The following is a 21,410-nucleotide window of genomic DNA, read 5'->3' on the forward strand; positions in this document are numbered from 1 at the left end:
AAGCCTGTAAAGGGCCTCAGCCCTCCACTGTTTTAGTGAAGTATCTCGAACCACACCAAACTGAGCCTAAAGCAGCAATTTTAATGGCCTAAGTTGTACATGGTCACTCTGACTGTACACCTTTCCCACCACTGTAGCAGATACCTTAATACAATCAAAGCAGTCATATGCATGTATGAAAACTTGTGATAAAAAACTATTATTCTATATACTTACTATACACCAATTACAAAGTAAAAGATACCTGAAATAATCAACCTACAGGCACAATAGACTTACATTCAAGAACAGAGTTATCATTCAGTTCATGATTGTTCAGCGCTAACGCACTTGTATTGAAAGACAGTGCACATGGCCACAGAAGTACCAGACAGAACCAAGCCACTTACTTCCTGACCTGGTAGGGTAGAGAAAGAGAAACACATAGAATTACCACTGTCTCCTTTCAGAATGTATCTCCAGTGACCTAAAGATCTCCCCTTGGGCTCACTTTCTAAGTTGTCTGCCATCTCCCACCAACATGCTGAGCACCAACCCCTTACCATATGGACATTTGGAGACATTTCTTATATCTGTTTTGAAGATCACACACCTTCCATCTGAGTCAAACTGTCTTTGTTATCTAATTTCCCAATCTCTGCTCTTTGCCGTGGAGCAAGAAACATGGATTAATAATCTTCATTTTCCCAACAGGCTCTGCTGAAGAGAGGGATTGTAGAGTTCCTCTTGACCTCAGATAATGACAATGGGATTGAGACTGGCTCTGTCGAAGGAGGTACTGGCTTACAGCTGCTTTATAGGAAAACCAAGGCTCTTAGGCAGCCAATAGAAATTGTAGACAAGTATCAAAGAGAACTGATCCTCTTTCCCGTGTCTATTGTGATGGGTCCCAGAGATTTGATATGATACTAAATGAAGTTCAATATCAAAGCTCAGAGTTCAAATACCACGTGTGTCATTTTTTATTTATTTTTCCCCTTTGAGCAGAGCATTGATGGAACTCTTCATTCTGAATCTATCTTTTATTTTTTAAAATAATTGCACAAGTAAGATCTAGGCTGGTGCAGGACATGGATCAGGGCCCTGCTCATCTCCACTAACATGGACAGTCACATAGGGAACTATTGGATGGGTGTAAACAAGCTCACCTCAGCCAAAGTTCCAGTCCTGATATCACAGTCATAGACTCAGCTTAAATACTGAGCAGATCTTAAAAAATTTATTAGAATCATGAAGTGATAGTATTATGGGAAAATGCCAAGAGCATGTGAATGGGTCCAGGGACAATACTGAGGTCATCTCTAGTGCAGAGTGACAGCTGTTGTGGACTGCTTCCTTCTTCCTTTTGATACATCTGCTCTTATTACCATACCCTGGAAAGTGAAGAGTCTGGGATCCAAAGCCTTCATTCAGCTCCTAGGTGTTGCTATGTTAGCTGGCCTTGCCTTGGTCCACCTGTATGTTCAAAGTGTGGTTAAATTTAACTGTCTTCATCAACAAAGACAGTGTTCCTCCGTGTGCGGTGTGGCAATAGCTAGGACAGTTCTTTGTGCTTTGCAAAGTAGGTAACAAACACTGTCTTGTCACCCTGTCTACTCGCCCCTGTCACAATGTTTCAGAGGCACCTTTCTCTTTCTACAGCATTGACGACTCTCAACATGCCAGCCTTTGAGAAGGATTCTTTTCTTAAGCTTCAACAAATACAGGTGAGATTTTCAAGCAACACTGGGTTCTATGTGTCTTCTGATAGATTTTGCTATCTTTGCCAATGACGTTAGGGAAGACAGGAGTTGTGACAGGGAGATGACTGACTCACCCAGATAGGGTGGTAAATATTAAGAATAGACACACAACCCAGCCATTTTTTTCTGTGAATGATTTGTATGATTAGTGTTTTTCTGGCTTAGCATAACTGGAGATGAGAATTGACTGTAAGTTCATTAACGTCTTGCCGCTTTGTTCTTCTCATTCAATCCTCTGACCTGGTACTGTGTTAAAGGAGAGCATCTTGCCTCAAAATAGAATTTTTCCTAGCCGGACTGAGTACTTGGTTGATTTTCTAAGGGGAAAATATGTCTGCTTATATTTCAAATGATAGGAGTGATTCCATATATGAGAACTGTGATGTGGCTTCAACACTGACTGGAGATGGATTTAGAGAGTTAAAATACAATAACGCCAAAACCAAACCAAATCAAACACACACACAAAACCAATTTATTACTTTCTGCTTTCTGCCAAGAAGTAGAATAAGATCTTTCACTACTGTCAGAAGCTTCAGCTTGGCTTCTTTCTCAGAATCCTTATTAAGCAGGAACATGAATGATTATACATGATGGGATGGAGAGATGGCTCAGTGGTTAAGAGCATTGCCTGCTCTTCCAAAGGTCCTGAGTTCAATTCCTGGCAACAACATGATGGCTCACAACCATCTGTAATAAGGTCTGGTGCCGTCTTCTGATCTGCAGACATACAGACAGAATATTGTATACATAATAAATAAATATTTTTTTTAAAAAAGAATATACATGAGGAGCTTTATCCAATTTACCTAACTTTTGACAAAATGATTCTAATTAAGAAATGGTGCGACATTTTAAGGATTCTTTAGGCGGCCATCAGTCACAAGAATCTAGCATATAAACTGGCTGATTCATGTTTTGGTAATACGCCACTCTTTCTCAGTCAGAGACCCAGAACAGTAATTTGCCCACTTAGTGAATATGTAGCTCCTGGCACTAAAACTACAACACACATTCTAGGAAACAAGTTATAAGAAAAAGAACAAATAAAAAACTCAACCAACACATGAATATTCTTCCAAGAAATACATTTTCCTGGAACTTGCTGCCCCCCTGGCTTTCATCTTACATTAACATTGCATATCCAGAACATCTGGAACCTCTGTCCAAACCTCATACAGAGGAAAAGCCAGATCAGGACAGCTCAGGTCAGTTTGTGTCAGCTCATATGGCAGAGTGACCTGAGCAAGGTCAGATGGTGGTTTAAGCTTCAAACCTGGAAATACAGAGCCCCAGTGTGGTTGTACCTAGGCCAGAACTTATCGTTGGGTAAGACAAGATACAGTCAAGTGAATGAAGTTCTCCAAAATTATCAAATGAGTATTTTCAAGCATTATGGAACTGGGAGGTAGGTCCAATTCCCAGCACCATGAGGTCGCTCCCGCCCACCTACGATACAGTCTGATGCCCTCTTCTCCTGTGCTGGTGTTTATGCACATAGAGCACAGCATGCAGAAAGTAAGTTAATCTTGAAAACTACAAATTAAATGAGTGTGAGAGAATTTGAATCGAAATAGGAACACATCTGCATTAAGGAAAAGGTGGGAAGCTTTGCAACTGCTCTCTCTCTCTCTCTCTCTCTCTCTCTCTCTCTCTCTCTCGGTACCGCTGTTCTACCTTATTTTCCAGTGTTACACTTAGCATTTGATTTGCTTTCTTTCTAGGATGATAAACCCATTATGGTCATGGAATACTGGACTGGCTGGTATGACACGTGGGGGCAAAGACACAATGTTAAAAGTGCAACTGGTAAGTGAATCATAGTTTTTGGCTCTGATCAGGAAGGTCCTGTGCCATGGGTCATGCACACAGCTCTCGGTTTATGGACATGCCTGCACAGGCACAAATATCCATCTAATCTTTGCTAATTGCAAGCACCATCCATGATCTGAAGATGACCTTGCGAGTACAAATTGTATGATACTTACCCTACAGGAATCGTACAGTTGAGTGAAACCAGCAGATTGGTAGAAATTGAGAGAGAGAGAAAAAGAGAGAGAGAGAGAGAGAGAGAGAGAGAGAGAGAGGACAGAGAGAGAGAGAGAGAGAGAGAGAGAAATGTGTGGTCTTGTGCACCCCTCGTGGTCTTGACTTCCTTGCTCATCTTCTCCCTCCTTCTGCTCCTCATTGAGACCTTGGGAGCTCAGTCCAGTGCTCCAGTGTGGGTCTCTGTCTCTATCTCCATCCATAACCAGATAAAGTTTCTTCTTATTTAGCTTCTTTAAGTTCACCAATTGTAGACTCCGTGACCCTTATTTATGGCTAGAAACCTATTGTGAGTGAGTACATCCCATGTTCATCTTTTTGGGTCTGGGTTACCTAACTCACGATAGTGTTTTCTATTTCTATCCATTTGCATGCAAAATTTGAGAAGTCATTGTTTTTTACCACAGCATAGTACTCTAATGTGTATATATTCCACACTTTCTTCATCCATTCTTCCATTGAAGGGCATCTAGGTTGTTTCCAGGTTCTGGCTATTACAAATAATATTGCTATGAACATAGTTGACTGGGACAGTGGGGCTGATCTATTGGGAGCTCACCAAGGCCAGCTGGACTGTGACTGAAAAAGCATGGGATAAAACCGGACTCTCTGAACGTGGCGAACAATGAGGATTGATGAGAAGCCAAGGACAATGGCACGGGGTTTTGATCCTACTTCATGTTCGGGCTTTGTGGGAGCCTAGCCAGTTTGGATGTTCACCTTCCTAGACATGGACAGAGCGGGGAGGACCTTGGACTTTCCACAGGGCAGGGAACCCTGACTGCTCTTTGGACTGGAGAGGGAGGGGGAGAGGATTGGGAGGAGGGGGAGGGAAATGGAAGGCTGGGAGGAGGCGAAAACTTTTTTTCTTTTCAAAAAAAAAAAAAAAAACCACACAGGAAGGAGCACAGCCAGAGTCAAGACCCAGGCTAAACTGCCATCTCCCAATTACTTCCGACAGCCAGATTAAACAAGAACCCACTGTTAAACATGAGTGCAAAAATGGAAATTTTTGTGGCAAAAATTATAAATAGTCATAGGCCTAATACAGTGATATAACATCCTAAGAAGAAAGGAATTACAGCATAGTAGTTATGTGCAAATAATTATAAAATTTAGATATTTATGAGACAAGATTTTGATCACTTAATACATGGAGTTTGGATACAATTTGTACCAAACATATGGTGCAGTGAGAAGAAAAATTTTAAAAACAGTGCTGCAAGCACCAGGACATATTATTCTACAAGAGTGGTTCTGGGTGGTTCCACCCAGTTGTTGGTAAGAAAGAAAAAAGGACTGGCTATGGTGGATGGAGCTGGAGATGATATTTCTTCACCTACAGTCTCTGTCTCCCCTGTTTTCACCCCCAACAGAAATCCAACTTACTGTGTCTAGATTTCTCCGATCTGGAATCTCCTTCAACATGTATATGTTCCATGGAGGAACCAACTTTGGTTTTATCAATGGAGCCCAGAGTATCTACCAGCACCGAGGTGTTGTGACTAGCTATGGCAAGTGATGATCGTGGGGGTCTCTTCTCTGGGATGGGTGTTCGTAGAATCTGAGGGAGGAGACTCCACAGTCATGTTCTTGTATCATGAGATTTCAGCAGGCAGTCTGTGCTGAGCAATGAGGCTTTTGTCTGTGCCCCTTTATTCTTTGACATTTATGCTGCCCAGAGCTGCCATTCTAGCAGCTAGGAATCCTGGCACTCAGTGCTCGGCTACATTTGTGTGCACTGACCCCATTGTTACCAGAACTGGCTAGGTGGGGAAAGGATACCAGGTAGAAGAGAAAGAGCATCTGTGAGAAAGTCAAAGAGCAGGGTGAGCCCCGTGTTTGCAGATAGGATTTGGGGAATGTTTCCAGGTTGACAGTTCACACCTACATCTCAGCCTGTTACAGAATGTGACAGAGACAGAGGCTGTGTGTTCCATCTATCTCAACTTGGATGAATCTGGGCTGTCACGTGTCCCCATGCAGAAGCAGGGGCTGCTGTGGAGGACTGTGTGGCCCAAACAGGGTGCTCTGTGTTGTAGACTATGATGCCGTGCTGACCGAGGCTGGAGATTACACAGAAAAGTATTTCAAGCTGCGGAAACTTTTTGCTTCTGCTTCAGGTACTTAGCCCCTTAGTGGGGGATGCCACTCTCATGGGCTGCCCATAGCTGTGGAGGAGCGAGAAAAGGGAGGAGTCTTTTTTAGGGGGTAGAAGCTTGTGAGCTCTTGAGGGACAGGGCAATCTTACATCACATATCAGGTTTCCCACTGAAAAGCCAGATGGGCTGTGTGAGCCTTCTAAACCTTTTACTTTCTTTCCTGATGTATGAAAATAATGAACGAAACTGGATTTCCATGTGATGATGTAGGTGAAAGAATTTCCCATTTGCAAAGCTGTAGTATTATGTGCTATGTAGTAACCACATATGCAGAAAGAAAACATTATATTGACTTTAACTAAATGCATCCAATTAGGTGTCCAGTGAGAGTTAGAAAAGAGCTAAAAACCAGCATTGCAAAAGGTGTAACACACAGCTTTCTACTAGTCCTCTGTCTCTACGTCACTAGGTACAGGAGGTACACATGTTATTAGGTACATGTGTCCACCAGGAAGTAGTATTAACTAGATATGTATCCATACTAGACCTCAAAATGAAAAATGGCACCAGTTATCTCCCTTAGAGAAACCTGTTCTAGTATAAATCTCATTTTCTCCCTAACTCTCTCTGGATATAAAGGACACAGGTAGTCATGAGAATATTAAGAGAAAAAACATTCGTTTTAGTCATTTAGTCCCACGATCCATTCTCATTGCAGCAGGTTCCCTGCCTCGGTTGCCTCCTCGTACTCCCAAGACTGTATACCCAACTGTGGGTCTATCATTCTACTTGCCGTTATTTGAAATCCTACCATACTTAAATAAGGTGAGAACTGCTTGGGCACTGGAGTGGCAGGGGTTGAGGGCGGGGCCATGGAGTAATAAGGGAGCAGGATGTGTATCTCAGAGGAGATATTCCATCAAGGAACTTTTCTAAGGGAGTGTTTGAAAATTACTCCATGGCATTGTATCTGAACCTGGAATTATCGGCCAGGAGCCAATTGTTTCTATGGGGAAGATGATAAAGAACTTACTTGCAGAATTAAGGAGAAAACAGGCATAGCAGGATATGGCGCTCATGGAGGATCCTACTCCCAGCTTAAAGGACTCACTTGGTGAATGTTATCACAGGATCCACAGATGGAAATCTCTTAGCTATGAATCCATGAAAACAATCTTCTTTATTACTCATTACTTAGCTTGTATTTTCATTAATTATATGTGTTTTCTCTCCCTCTAAATGAGAAACCTGTCTTATCTGTAGAAACCAAACTCTTGAATTTTTATTGGCTTCACCTCATCTGTTGCTATTTTAGACAAAAGCAGTGGTCAGTAAATGCTCTGTATAAATCAATGTTTGTTGACTTGAATATTTTTTTCTCATCTTCAGTTATTTTGCAATACATATGTTTACTGACTAATGTTTATGAATATAGTGCTTATGCAGTCGATACAATGCCCTGTTGTCTTGGTCAGTAAATGTGTTATCATAGAAGCATTGTTATAGCATCTATTACACAACTGTTTTTATTCAAAAAATCCTTGAAGACCACGGTGTGATCCAACAAATACTGACAGGAGTGTTAAGAGAAGGATCATAGCTTCTTCTCATTTGTCTTCTGTTTCTACCTTGTTTCCATCCTAGCCTGTCGTGTTATACAATCCAGACACCATGGAGAATCTTCCAATAAACAACGGCAGTGGTCAGCCCTTTGGACTGGTCCTTTATGAGACTTCCATCTGCTCTGGTGGCCAGCTCTATGCTCACGTCCGCGATTCAGCACAGGTAGGCAGCAGCAGGTATCTCTGGTGGCATGTGTCCCTCCTCTGCCTCTTAAGAGTCTATCACAGATTTTCTTCACCATATGCTAATATTTATTTTACTAATATGATGGAAACATAGAAAACTTACAGCCAAACCAAATATACTTCTACAGTTTGTTTTGCTCTAACTCAGAGTCTGCTGGGGAATCCTGTTCAGCTTCTAGTCTCCTGAGCACTAAAGTCACTACCCATCTTGCTCTTCCTCATGACCACCTTCTAACTAAAGCTCTGTCCTGCAGGCAGGCCTATCAACCTGTCTGATGCAGGTTCTTCTTTCGTAGGTGTTCTTGAATGACACAAGGATAGGAGATCTTGATGAGGATACTTTTGACCTGACTATTCCTCAAATTCAGGTCAGCAATATGCAGTCCAGGTGAAGGGTACTTCACTGCCCCTTTAAGGCCGCCTGGTTCTGGAGCTTGACTGCCACCTCTTTCCACTGGTCTTCTCCCAAAGGCTGTAGCAGGAAGGTGAAGGGCTGTAATCTTAAGGCATCTTCAAAGCTTTGGGGGTCTAGGTACCTATAAGATAAATTATTTAGCAAGAGTAGAAGTTCTTCTTGGGTTCCATTCAACCCCCCAGCTCCTGTTTGGATCGCCTATCAAAGCAGAATGAAAGATTCTTTCTGCCTGTCCTAACAGGAACAGCAATAAAGAAAGAGTAGATGAGCCCAGTAGGGTGCATGTGTGTAGGAGGGTGGAGGGGCAGAGACAGAGAGATGTACTCAAAACAGGAATGTGTTCTAGAATATGAGCTCTAGGCAGATATTTTGTTTCCACTAACTGTTTGCCTAAGCAGGATTGTCAGCTTTTGAGGATCCTGGTTGAGAACCAAGGCCGGGTCCATTATTCATGGAATATTCAATATGAATGGAAAGGTAGGCTTTCGTGCTGAGATGTATGTGTATCTTTGCTTCATTTACCTAAAGCTTATAGCTGTGGCTGTTCTGGGGGATGGAAAGACAGAAATCATTCCCTGAAAAGTGGGATACTTCAGCCCTACAAGTGATGATGTTACTTCGTGCCTCCTTTGTTCTGCCCTTTCTTGCTACCCAAGGTGGGAAAGAAGAACAAGTATGTTGGATGCTGGCCCATCTTAGATCAGGACTTGGTCTTCTGAGAAAAATCCCTATACTAAGTAGGAAATGCTTTTAGTAGTGTGGAAGCATACAACAAGAAAATTTAAGGGACAATAGGTCAGCACAGTATTTATTCTCTTGGCTGTATTCCTTGACAGATAGTATCTATACTCTTTATTTCTCTGTCGCAATCATTGATGAATATCCAGTCCCTGTTGCCAATCTTTTTTCTGCCTTCTGTCCACAGGATTAGATGCTGATGTTAGCATCAATGACACTTTGCTGACAAATTTCACCATCTATTCTCTGGACTTGAAGATGAGTTTCTTCAAGAGGTAGGTTGTTTGCTACCCCCAGTGCATCCTGAGGATCTGAGAGGTCATGAATTCTTCCTGTGTGCTGACAAAAAGCTCAAGATTTAGACACGTGGAGTGGGAGACTCCAGATCTCAGATGCTCCACTTCAGCACTAGAACCAAAGAGGCATTCTGATTGCTACTTCAGTACTTCCAGTTAAACATGGAGATGAAATCCTGGCCTCTGTGGGAGAAGGCTGCCTCAGTATTGTGAGGAGAGCTGGGAAGAGTTCTCCTTAGCTACCTCTTTTGATCCTTCCTGCAGGCTCCTGTCTGCCACCTGGAGGCTTGCTCCAGAAAATTATCTAGGTCCTGCCTTCTATAGGGGGACCTTGAAGGCTGGCTCTTCCCCCAAGGATACCTTCTTGGACCTTTCAGTAAGTAAGCCTCCTCTTCTTCTCTGAAGTTCCAATATGTCTTTTCTTTTGAGATATATTTTATTTTAAAAATTAATGTATGTATGTGTGTTTGTATGTATGTATACATGAATGTGTGTGGTCTTTCTTGGAGGTCAGGAGAGGGCATCAGATCCCCTGGTGTTGGAGATAGAAGCAGTTTTGAGCTGCTTGAAACAGCTGCTGGTAACTGAATTCAGGTCTTCTGCAAGAGCAGTCTGGGTTCTTAACCACTCGGCCATTTCTCAAGTCCCACACACAGCATTTTGAAGACTCTAGGACATTGCAGGAGAGGTGGCAGAACAAATGTCCGAGCATGAATGACTCCACAGAAGCACTGTCTCTGCATGCAGCAGAGCAGAGACATGAACTTGCAGTGCTGTGACAGCATGTGTAAGACCTGTGCACACCTAAGCAAGAGCAAATCCCAGAATGGAGAGCTGGGCATAAAGTTCCACCACTAGCTCAGGAGCGATTGGCAATTCTTAGAAGCTGGGAGTTGTTCATGGTTCTACCATGATCCAGTGGTATGTGGACACAGCCAAGATTTGGGAAGCACAAACTGACCTTGAGAGGGGGAAAAAAAGCTCAAAGTCTAGTAGGAATAGAGGCAGTGATGGAGGGGTTTGGGGGGGAGTTTGAATATGGTCAATATATATATAAAATTCTCAGAGTATATATATGTGTATATATATATATATATATATATATATGTATATATATTAAAACATGTATAAAAGTAAAGCAAATAAAACCCAAGCAAGGCCATGATATACCTGGAAGAATATTTATTTTGTACTTCCAATAAAACTGTATGATCTTCTTCAATCATCCTAACTTATTGCTATTTCTAAGGTATATGAAAATACAATATAAAATTCAAACAATTATAAAGAACATCTACAGAACAAATGGCAGAACTCTCTTTCAAACTTATCATATTCCACTTATCTGTGTTTGCCCAAAGTACATATTTACGTTTAAATGTGCTTCAATATTCAACAATAAAATTTCTTCTTGGTCAGTCTACTAATGGTTTGTAATTTTGCCTTTTTAAAAAAGCAAATGATAGTTTTAGTGATACTTTGTATTGTTTTCTTAAAATCTCCATTTCATCTTTTGTCTACTTTTTGTTACTTCTTTCCCATTGACTTGAATTTGTGACAATGAGCCTGGCTTTCCCTTCTGGTGCTGGGAATATAGATATGACCTACCACACTCGACCAGTTTTTTAAATCTTGGTTGAGTCTCTCATCTCTTCCTTCTATATATTTACTCTGTCTGGGACTTTTGCATTTTAATTGCTTTTCTGGTTTTAGTTGTCATGGTTTTGCCTTCAGATGTCGAACTCAATTCTCGGGACTGCTGGAATCCCCCAGTTTCCTGTTGTCTTGGGGAGGATTTACTTCTCTTTCATTTCTGAGGGACGTGTGTTCTAGGCATTGTGTTTTCTCTTTCTGGACTTTGGAAATGCCAGCTTATTCGCTGTTGCCTGTAAGTTTTCTTCTGAGAAAAGCACAGCTACCCTATCGAAGATTCCCTTCTGAGCAGCTGATGCTTTTATCTTACTGATGCTGAATTCTCTTTGAAGTTTTGTTGGCTTCAGAGAAAACCTTTTTTGGTAGAATGTAATTGAGGTTCTTTGAACTTCTTGAGTGTCTGGGTCTTTTCCAATATTTGGGGAATTTTTATTATTATTTTACCAAGTATGTTTCTATGCCACTTCTCCTCTTCATTCCTGCTGTGATGTTTATGATGTGAACATTTGTTTGTCTACTGACATTTCATAAGTGTTATAGGCTGCCTCCTCCTTTTTCTCGTTCCCTACCCCCTTTATTCCTCCTCCTTTTTTTTCTTTACTAGTATAATTCACAGTGTTGAATTTCCGAAGCCCTTCTGCTTGATCTGATCTGTTGTTGAGGCTTTCAACTGTGTTTCTTATTTACATTTTTAACTTTGTTGTTACTAACGACATTTTTCTGATTGTCTCTTCTTCAAAATAACATCTATCTTTGCAACTTATGTCATAAGTAGTTATGTCTTTAAATGCTGTAATAAAACAAAACAAAGAAGCAAATTATTATGTGAGTCCCCAGGGGTCCTAAGACTTACTTTATAACAACAACAACAACAACAATAATAATAGTAAACCAATCTCAGATCCTTTTATTCAGCACACCTAAGCGGTCATGGCTCACTTTCAGCATATCTTTGTATGGTGGGCAAAGGTGGCAAATTTGTTAGTAGCTAAATGAAACAAGTGTCCATAAGGGGCATAAATCTTTTTGAGAAAAAGAAGTTCAACATGCCTATAGGACTTTTTTCCATCTTTTTTTAAAATTTATTTATTTACATTTTAACAAACCATCTTTTTACATTTTTGCATACCAATCCCAGTTTCCACTCCTTCTCCTCCTCCCTCTCTATCCATCTTCCCTCAACTCAATCCTCATCCACTCTTCAGAGAGAGTAAGGCTTCCCATGGTGAGGCAACAAAGTCTAGCACATCACTTTGAGGAAGGACCAAGGTCCTTCTAACTATGTCCAGGCTGAGCAAGGTATCCCTCCAAAGTGAATGAGTTTCATAAAGCCAGTTAAAGCAGTAGGGATAAATCATGGTCCAACTGCCACTGGCATCAAACTCTGCCCCAACCATACAACTGTAAGCCACATTCAGAGGGCCTACTTCATCTTATACTGGTTCCCCAGTTGTCAGATTGGAGCCAATGACCTCCCATTAGGTCAGGTAAGCTGTTTCAATAGATATCTCCATCATGGGCTTGACCCCTTTGCTCACATTATTGCTCCTTCCTCTCATCAATTAGACTTTGGAAGCTCAGATCTGTGCTTCACTGTGAATCTTCACATCGGCTTCTGTCAGTCACTGGATGAAGGTTCTATGATGACAATTAAGGTTGTCATCAATCTGATTACAGGGAAGGCCAGTTCAGGCACCCTCTTCACTATTACTTAGGGTCTTAGCTGGAGTCATCCTTGTGTGTCTTCCATATTAATGACATAAGTTAATTATGCCCAGAAGTGTTCCTCTTAACACTTAAGCACGTGTCCCATGACCTTGAACTCTTGCTTAGGAACATGTCCACCATCTTTTCTTATTGAGTTATGACTTTAAACTGAGCACACTCATTAACATACGTCTTAAACTGAGGTTTCTCATGAATGTGCTGCTTTCTTTCAAAATGCTTTACTATACAAATATGTACAGGCTTCCTAACTGAAATTGCCAGAATAACTCTGACAATGTTATTTATTGTGTTACTTTGGGGAATATCTCCAAAAGCCAGGATGCATTTCTTATTAACTTTAAAAAGTGGGAATGGAAACAGAAGAGAGACAGTTGTGATAGAATGAATCTGTCCTTGGTGAGCCAGAATATGATAAAGTGATTTGGCTGTTGAACACTAGTTTGACCCTTCTCTTTTGAAGAGAAATGGCCCAGGCCATATCGTTAAGTACTATCTTTAGGGTTTTAAATCAAGTGTTCACGATCCCCCTCCAGAGCAAAATGTTTTGTCAGGTGTACACCAAAATTCACTTTCCTGGTTTCAAGGCAAATACTCAGAGGGCTTTATTATTTTTCAAGAACAATGTTTGTTAGCTGGGCCAGAGTTTACTTTCTTGAGATGGTAGATGATTAGAATTGTCATCAGATGCCTCTAGAGAGAAGTTTGACAATCTGTCTGTCTGTCTGTCTGTCTATATCACAGCCATGGGTATAAACAAACCTCCATCAAAGAAATATCTTGTTTCTAGCACATTGGTTCTGTGCTATCTTTACTCTGGTATAATAAATCCAGGGGCCTATGCTTGAATGAATATTCAGTAAGGTTGTGATAGTTTGAATAAGAATGGCCCCATGGGTTCATATATTTGAATGCTTCATAATAATGGAGTAGCATTATTTGGAAAGGTTTAGGAAGTGTAGTCTTGTTAGGAGAGCATGTCACTAGGGGTCAGCTTTGAGCTTTCAAAACCCATACTAGGTTCAGCTCTCTGTTTCTCCACGCCTCCCCTGCCCGGCAGTATTGATCAGGATGTAGCTCTCAAAGACTTCTCCAGCACTGCCATCCACGCCTGTCACCCATCTTCCCACCTTGATGACACTGGACTAAGCCTCTGATAAGTCTTAGGAAAATGAGTGTGTGGTACAGGGCTGCCCAAGGAGACAGGCTTAGCTAATCTAGGTAGGGATTCTGTGTAAGAGAAGGATTTCAGGTTGCAGTAATCTGGAAGATGTGGCTTATAGTTTCTGCACAATTTGATCAATCACTCGGAAACATTAATCCTCGGACCAGACAAAGGCTTTGCCAATTCCCTGAGCCTAATCTGGGGAAGCCTTTGTCTACACAGATGAGAAATGTCTGAAAGGCTACTGTTTTGTTTTGAAATGTCTTCCTCAGAGTAGGAAGGAATGATTTAGGTAGAGGCAGAGAGGGGACAAAAGAAAGGCAAAGAATCTGGACAAGCCCACACACTTCACTTTAATGCCAGCTGGAGTTTTCTTTTTCTGTTTCTGAGTCTTCCCTTCTGTGTCCTCTGCAGTACATGACTGCCATCTCTTCTGAGTCCTTTACTGCCTGAAGCAACCTGTGAATCCTCCTTCTGTGTTAGATTTCTTTTCCATCTGTGTTTAGAGGACTTCTTTCTTTCTAGATTATACCATGACCATGAAAACCAAAAAGGCATATCTGGAATCTACAAAATAAAGCTAATGATCTTCTCTGTTTTCTACTTCTGAGTCAGGATTAAATGCTCAGACTTTTGCATCAAAGACTTTTGTCTTGTGTCAAAGGTTTTTTGGCTTCAGTAGCCCCATGGGATAAGACTGTTGTGTACCCAGCTTGCTACCATAGATTGGCTCCATCTGCATATTATATTTTTTTCCTCACTTCAGTAGAGCTCAGTTTGTATTTTTATTTTTCTTTCTGCTTGATCTAGCTGGTTATTAGCTCTGAGCAGGCATATAGTAGAAGATCTTGTGAAAGAGATAAGAGAATGACTGGAATAAGGTTTTGACAAGATTTTAAAGTAAAATAGGGGGCTGGTGATGAGTCTGTTGACCAAGGGTGGCACTGTAATCATTATTCCCTTATTAGAGACCTAGTGTGGGATTCAGACTGCCATGGCTGTCTTGTAATAGTCTTTTGTTGTCTTTTATTAAACAGTGAAGGTTTAGCAACTGACCTTAAGCATGACTACCAACCCCAAGGAGGCGTCTGATTGTTGGATGGCCACCACCTTTCGTGAGGGGACCACGGCCTGTATAAACACCAGCAGCAAGCCTTAGGCTTTTTTAATAATATTTTTAAATTATTATACAGTTACATAGTTTCCCCCTTCCCTTTCTTCCTTCCAGCTCCTCTCATATACTCGCCTTATTTTCTCTCAAGTTCATGGCCTCTCTTTCTTTAATTATTGAATCTACATACTTATATATTCATAAATATATACATTAAAAAGTTCAGTACCTATAACGTTAGCGATATGTATATGATCTCAGGGATGACCACTTAGTATTTTTATGTGCATTTAAATTAAATACCTATATATGTCTGGTATATTGAATACAATACATGCATTATTGACCTTGGGTTTTAAAAGCTTTGATTATTGTGTTTATCACCATTTAAATAAACCAGTCTTTAGTTTGTTCAGCTGTTTTATGGAGGTTTTACAGTGAAGACAAAATTGGAATCATAGAGAATTTTGCTCCTAAGGGTGACTGTGTCACTCTGCTGATAGCTTATTAAGGCTCTGGTGAATGAACAATTTCTATTTCACCCTTTCCTAGAGTATAGTCCCTTAGAGTCCCAACTCAAACAGTACATTCTTTGATGAGCTTCTTTGATAGCCTTTTTTTTTTCCTGTTTGCGAGCTAAGAAAGGCTCTATTTAGGCTCTCAGCAGCTCCCTGAGCAAGATTTCTCTAGTGGAAAAAAAATCATCAAGAGGTCTCCTTGTCTCTTTGTTTTCTTGTCCTAAATATTCTTCCTGTAACTGTGATGTGATGTATTGCCAGTAGATTATAAAAGATTATATTCGGCCTGGAGAGATGGCTTAGCAGTTAAGAGCACAGGCTGCTCTTTCAGAGACTCTGGGTTCAGTTCTTAACACCCAGTTCTTAGCTCACAACTTTCTATCTCCAGTACCAGGGGGTCTGATGCCTTCTTCCGACCTCACCTAGAAGAAGGTATTCGAATACACATATGTACATTGAGGCAGAATACTTACATCTTTACAAATAAAATGAAGAAACATAAAAATATAATTAAAAGCAAGCATCTTCCCTCACCCTCAGCAGTACTGTTCGTCCGTTTACCTTGTTCTTACTTGGGAAATAAAAATCCCTGCTTTTAAATGCAGCGCACACAACGTTCACCAGCAGACAGCAGCATCTCCGGGGAAGGCTGGCTCCACTGTCTTCTTGCTCACTCTCACACAGTGGGAAGAAGCTCTAGATGTTTCCCATTCTAAGATGTCCATACTCGGTACCCTGAACTCCTTCATCTTGCTCTCAGGCCACAGTGTCTTAGGTTTCACTCTCTGTCCCTATGTCCCAAACCCCCATTCCTACAGAACTGGCATTATGGGTTCGTGTTCATCAATGGACGCAATCTAGGAAGATATCAGGACATTGGGCCTCAGAGGACACTGTACCTTCCTGGCCCCTGGCTTCGGCCGAAAGACAATGAGGTGAGTTACCCAGCCTTGCCTCGAGGTGTCGTCAACTTTTAGGTGGGCCTTTGTCCTCAGTTTCAGTGTCTTCTTCATCTTGTGCACACCAGGCCTGACTGTTCTCACCACCAGTTTTCTTCCCTCCCAGATCATCATGTTTGAGATGATAGAGAAGGGTTTTTACATCCGAACTACAAACAAACCCCAGCTGCAAGGCTAGGACAACACAAGTCTTGGATTGTTGGAGCCATCCCAGAATGTTTCCACGGGATTTTGATCACTGCTAAGAATATCAAACATCGAGTTGCGTGCAGAAAAATACAACACTAACCTTAATTCCCAGAGAAATTATTACTTATCTTACACTATCCATTTACTTCCTGTTTTTAGGCTATAGCCTTGAAAATCTTTAATAAATGAATTTATCTAGCTAAATGCTTACTCCTTAATAAATTCTTATTCTTTGTCCAGATATGCCTTTGGAAAGGAACAAAATAAAAACAAGTATTACTTCTACTTCCTCGTGCTTAGTTGGGAGGAATATAATTATCTCTAACTTAGGGAAGAAGAAGCAAGCTGGTCTTCCACTGGAGAATGGTCTTTGTGGTGTGTGTGTGTGTGTGTGTGTATGTGTGTGTGTGTGTGTGTGTGTTGGAGGAGGCAATATAGGTCACTGATCAGTGTATTTAGACATTTCCATGTCTTGTTTGTCTTCAAGGTGATCTCTTGGGTCAAATCCAATCAAAGGTCAAATAGACATTTGCTTTGGTTCTGACATATGTAGTGGCAAAACCTAGCACTGAGACCGCTAAAGTTTATTACTTCGTGGTTATTTGGATGTAGTGGAAGCTTTTCCTGTCAATGAAAAAGTATTAGTGAGATTAGCACACATCCATTAATAATCCAACCAATCCCAAATCACACCATTTGAAGTCAAACATATTCTCTCATATAAAGAATGTTCTGGCCCAAGCTCCAGTCACTAACCTTCCATGATCTTACCCCGATTATTATAGTATTATATATATAATATGTAATAACATATTATTATATATAGGGATTCAAGCAACGTAGTAGGTAGTCAAGTCAAATGTTTAAAAGAGGAAGAAACCACTCCCTTTATATATTCTAATTTTGAGCATCAGATTTTTGCTTGGTTTCCGTAAACATGGAAATACAGGAAGAGGACACTGATCAAGGAGTCTTTTCTTTTAACAAGATTTTCAGTAGTGAACGTGTGTGGAGCTGTAGTTGCAGGAGGCTTTGAGCCACCCAATGTGGGTTCCGGAACTGCAATCCTGGTCTTCTGCAAGAGCGGTGCCCACTTTTACGGGCTGAGCCCTCTCTAGTCCCCAGGTCTTTTAAAGTAAGAAGCAGACTGTGGGTGACCAGGAAGGGTGACCAGGAAGCACAAGCAGCTGCTAGTTCTCCGGGAAGCCAGCGTCTTAGGTTTGACATCACCTGTAAAAGCGCTGGGAGAGTCGCACAGGCGATGGAGATGGACACAATTCACAATAACTGGACTCTCACATGTGTAATCAAATCTCAGCTCGCAAGAGATGGTTCTTTGATTTTATCGTTTACTGGTCACATTTTCCTATCAAATACTACACCTTTTCTTCAAAATTTCCCCTCCAAAGTATAAGTTGTATGAAAAAAAATCATAAATTCACTTTTTCACCAGGCAGTTTAAAATACACAATTCCAATGTTACAAGTCCATTTGCATACTGATAAAATCCCATTGACGTTTGGATAATCTGATACACTATATCAAATCAGGGCATAGGGGAAACAAAAACACTTAGGTCTGTTACATAAGAGATTCAGCTCTTCAGCCTAGAGACACTCAGTCACATTGTCCCTCTTCAGCACTAGTGTGGTTCTACATGTGAACATGCTCCCTCCTGTAATGTCATGTTCCATTAATATTCCAAGCCAGAATTCAAATTTCAAAATCAGCCAGCTAAGCCAAACAGGTAAACAGATGTCGACCTTCTCAAGACCTTAATCCCAATAGCTATGAAACTGATTTAGTGGTGTGACTCCAAACACCAGAAGGTGATAACAAATATTAGGTTCAGCTCCCATGGTCCTATTTTACTGTAGCATACTTGGTAGAACTCAGAGTAGAATCCGGCATTGATTCTAATTCCATACAAAGTCTAAGCAAGTCATTTGGATTAGTTATTAGCATGGGACAATAAATTTTTACTCAATGTATAAAGGTGTCCTGATACACTTTCTTTTACAACTATAATAAAACCCATGAGTTGCATACTACACAGGGAACATAGGCTTCTCTATCGCAATGTTCTAGCAATTCAAAGCACAGAATGAACATCTTCCATCCTCTTATGAAACAATGGGAGTCATGAAGGGAAGAAATTCAGGTCATGAGTCAGAGGCATGAGGCGTTCAGGAGATGGATTTGCTGCTGAAGTAGCAATTCACTTCAAGAAAAATAACTTGGGTGGTCTGAGGACTGAAGGCAGCACCCCTAGTGATCTAACTAAGTTATTTTACCCACCCTATCCCTTAGGCTTCTGCTGCCTTACAACTGCACCCTGAGGATCAAGATTCTAGAACATGAACCTTTGAGAAACAAACATAAATTGTAGGGAAGTGTTGGTAATGGTGAAGGAAATTTAACTGATGAGGGAAAAACAATTTTAAACTCAATTTCCTAAAATATGTAGTCAGAAATATGTATTTCCAGTTCCATGAAGAAATAGACAATAGAAATGTTTCATATTGAGAAAAACTTGTACTACTTTTAAAATTGAGATATAATCAATTACACATGTGTTTATGAATCATAAACCCTTTTGAAAATTACAACTCAGTAGTTTTTAGTATGATCTGTTGACTGAGGTTTTCTGTCCTGCTCAGTCCTGCAGCCATTAAATCCCAAAGAATCCCACAGTGGTCTACATTAGTTCTAAACTGATTGGTCTATTAACTCAGGCTTCTTATTTACTAATTCTTATAACTTACATTAGCCCATAATTCTTGTCTGAGTTAGCCACGTGGCTTGATACCTTTTTCGGGGAGGCAGTCATATCTTGCTTCCTCTGAGGCTGGGTCACAACTGCTAACTGAAACTTCTCTCTTCCCAGAACTCTCATTGCCCCATCTCTACTTCCTGCCTTGTCACCCTGCCTATAGTTCCTACCTGGCTACTGGCCAATCAGCATTTATTTAAAATATAGGTAACAGGGTACAGACCATTGTCCCACAACAATGACCTGTTCACAAAGCTTTAAAAATAACACCACGTTGTCAGTAGTTTTTCATTGCTATGACAAAATGCATGTTTAAAGCCACTTAAGAAAGAAAGGGGTTTATTTTGCCGCACAATTTGAAGATAACGTCCATCGTGATGGGAAAGTCATGGTGGCTGGCGCATGAACTGGCTGGCTAAGTTGAATCCCTCTTTGGGATGGAGAGAGATTATACACTGGTTCTCAGTTTGCTGTCTTCTTTTTATGCAGCTTAGGACTGCAGCCCATGGGATAGTGTCACCCACAGTCAGGGTGGGTTTTCCCACAGCAATTAACCCAATCTACATATTTTCTTAAAGATACACTCATGGGTTTGTCTGCTAGGTGATTCTAGATTCTGTTAATAATGACTATAAATTATCACATCAATATTGGTCATTACTCTCATAAATACCATCTAATTCTAGCATGCTTTCCCCGCACCAAGAAGAAATCCTTAGGTCTTTAGCAGTCACTTATCATTCTCCTTTTTCAGGATTTCCTGGTAGCTACTCATCCTTCTTTGTGTCTTTGGGATGGACTATTCTGAAAACTTTGTGTTCATGTAATCATAAAATATATGGGCCTTTGTGTTTGGCTTTTATTACTTTTCTTTCTTTCTGCCTTCCTCCTTTCTTTCCTTTCTTCCTTCCTCCCTCCCTCCCTCTGTCCCTCCCTCCCTCCCTCCCTCTCTCTCTCCCTTTCTCTCTCTCTCTCTCTCTCTCTCTCTCTTTCTTTCTTTCTTTCTTTCTTTGTGTGTCATTAGGTCAGAAGACAACTTTCAGTAATTGTGTATGGGTCTGGATCAAACTCAGGTCAGAAGCTTTTATCTTTTGCTGTGATAAAAACACCAGGGCTTAAAGCAACTGAGAGTAGAAAAGAATTTGTCTCAGCTATGGTTCCAGAGGGGATCTAGTCCATTATGGCAGGGAAAGTAGAGCAGCAGCAGGCGTGGTGGAAGATGCTTGCAGAAAGGTGAGGGAGGTTGTGTGTGTTTGCCACCTATCCAACCCCTACCTCTAGATCTTTGCTCAGTTAACATTATCCAGGGAGCCTTTCTTCTCTGCAACCCTCTAGAGGCCACACTAACCCTGTTCTTTACCTACTTTTATTTTGTTTTGGTGTTTAGTACCTTTGAACATCTTCTAAAGTGTCCTGTTTTACTATGTTTATTTTTGTCAGTTTTCTTTCCCAGCCAGAACAATGAGTTTTAAAGGGAAGGAATGTTTGCCTGTTGGGTCCTCTGATATACCCAAAGTGCCTGAAAGAATCTGAAACAGTGCTCAGCATTTAACAAGTGTTACTAAACATTTGTTGTTTATTTTTATTTAAATAATATAATTGCATTATTTCCCACTTTTTTTTCCTCACTCCAAACCATCCCATGTACCCCTGCTTGTTCTCTTTCAAATTCAGGGTCTCTTTTTTATTGTCGTTACACACTTACACATACACAGAATACATACACACACAAAATACATGAGCCTGTAGAGTCTGCATAATGAACAATTTATAAAACATATATTTGTATGAATGCATTTTCAGGCCCTACTGTTTTGCATTAGATAACCAGTTTGTGTTCTCTTCCCTGGAGAATATTATTTCTCACACTCTCAGGATTCCTTAGCTGTCTGTACTTCTTTGTGTGTGCTGAGGCCTCATGAATCTTCCCAGCCCTTGTTGGCCTATATTTAAGTGAATATAATGGTACTGTACTAGATCGTAGTCACCCAGTCTTCCAAAGACTGAGCTTGGGGATGATGGCTTTGGACTATGAAGGCTGCAGACATGGTTCTGGGCATTCCTTGGGTGTACCTCAGTGTCGTGACAGCATCATTGGCATCTGGAGCTTTGTCTGACTCTCCGCTTAGTTCTTTTTTCCCCCAAGGCTAAAGTTTTCATTTTAGGATTT

At 40.8% G+C, this 21,410-nt stretch overlaps 1 protein-coding gene across 1 annotated transcript in view; it reads left to right on the forward strand.

The window, feature by feature from the left end:
- Positions 1–16,522, forward strand: part of LOC121451365 (beta-galactosidase-1-like protein 3) — a 28,787-nt gene extending 12,265 nt beyond the window's left edge. The window contains exons 8-20 of the mRNA XM_041656828.1: positions 694–775; positions 1,642–1,706; positions 3,467–3,551; positions 5,165–5,302; positions 5,831–5,911; positions 6,609–6,715; positions 7,535–7,675; positions 7,995–8,066; positions 8,512–8,590; positions 9,039–9,126; positions 9,412–9,523; positions 16,138–16,254; positions 16,385–16,522. Coding sequence (XP_041512762.1) covers positions 694–775; positions 1,642–1,706; positions 3,467–3,551; positions 5,165–5,302; positions 5,831–5,911; positions 6,609–6,715; positions 7,535–7,675; positions 7,995–8,066; positions 8,512–8,590; positions 9,039–9,126; positions 9,412–9,523; positions 16,138–16,254; positions 16,385–16,456 — 1,239 coding nt within the window. The 3' untranslated portion in view covers positions 16,457–16,522. The remainder of the gene's footprint in view (positions 1–693; positions 776–1,641; positions 1,707–3,466; positions 3,552–5,164; positions 5,303–5,830; positions 5,912–6,608; positions 6,716–7,534; positions 7,676–7,994; positions 8,067–8,511; positions 8,591–9,038; positions 9,127–9,411; positions 9,524–16,137; positions 16,255–16,384) is intronic.
- The last annotated feature ends 4,888 nt before the right edge of the window (positions 16,523–21,410 follow it).

Source organism: Microtus oregoni, unplaced genomic scaffold (genome assembly GCF_018167655.1).
Source record: "Microtus oregoni isolate MIOR12 unplaced genomic scaffold, Mior012 000008F_ref0000371, whole genome shotgun sequence".
NCBI lineage: Eukaryota > Metazoa > Chordata > Mammalia > Rodentia > Cricetidae > Microtus > Microtus oregoni.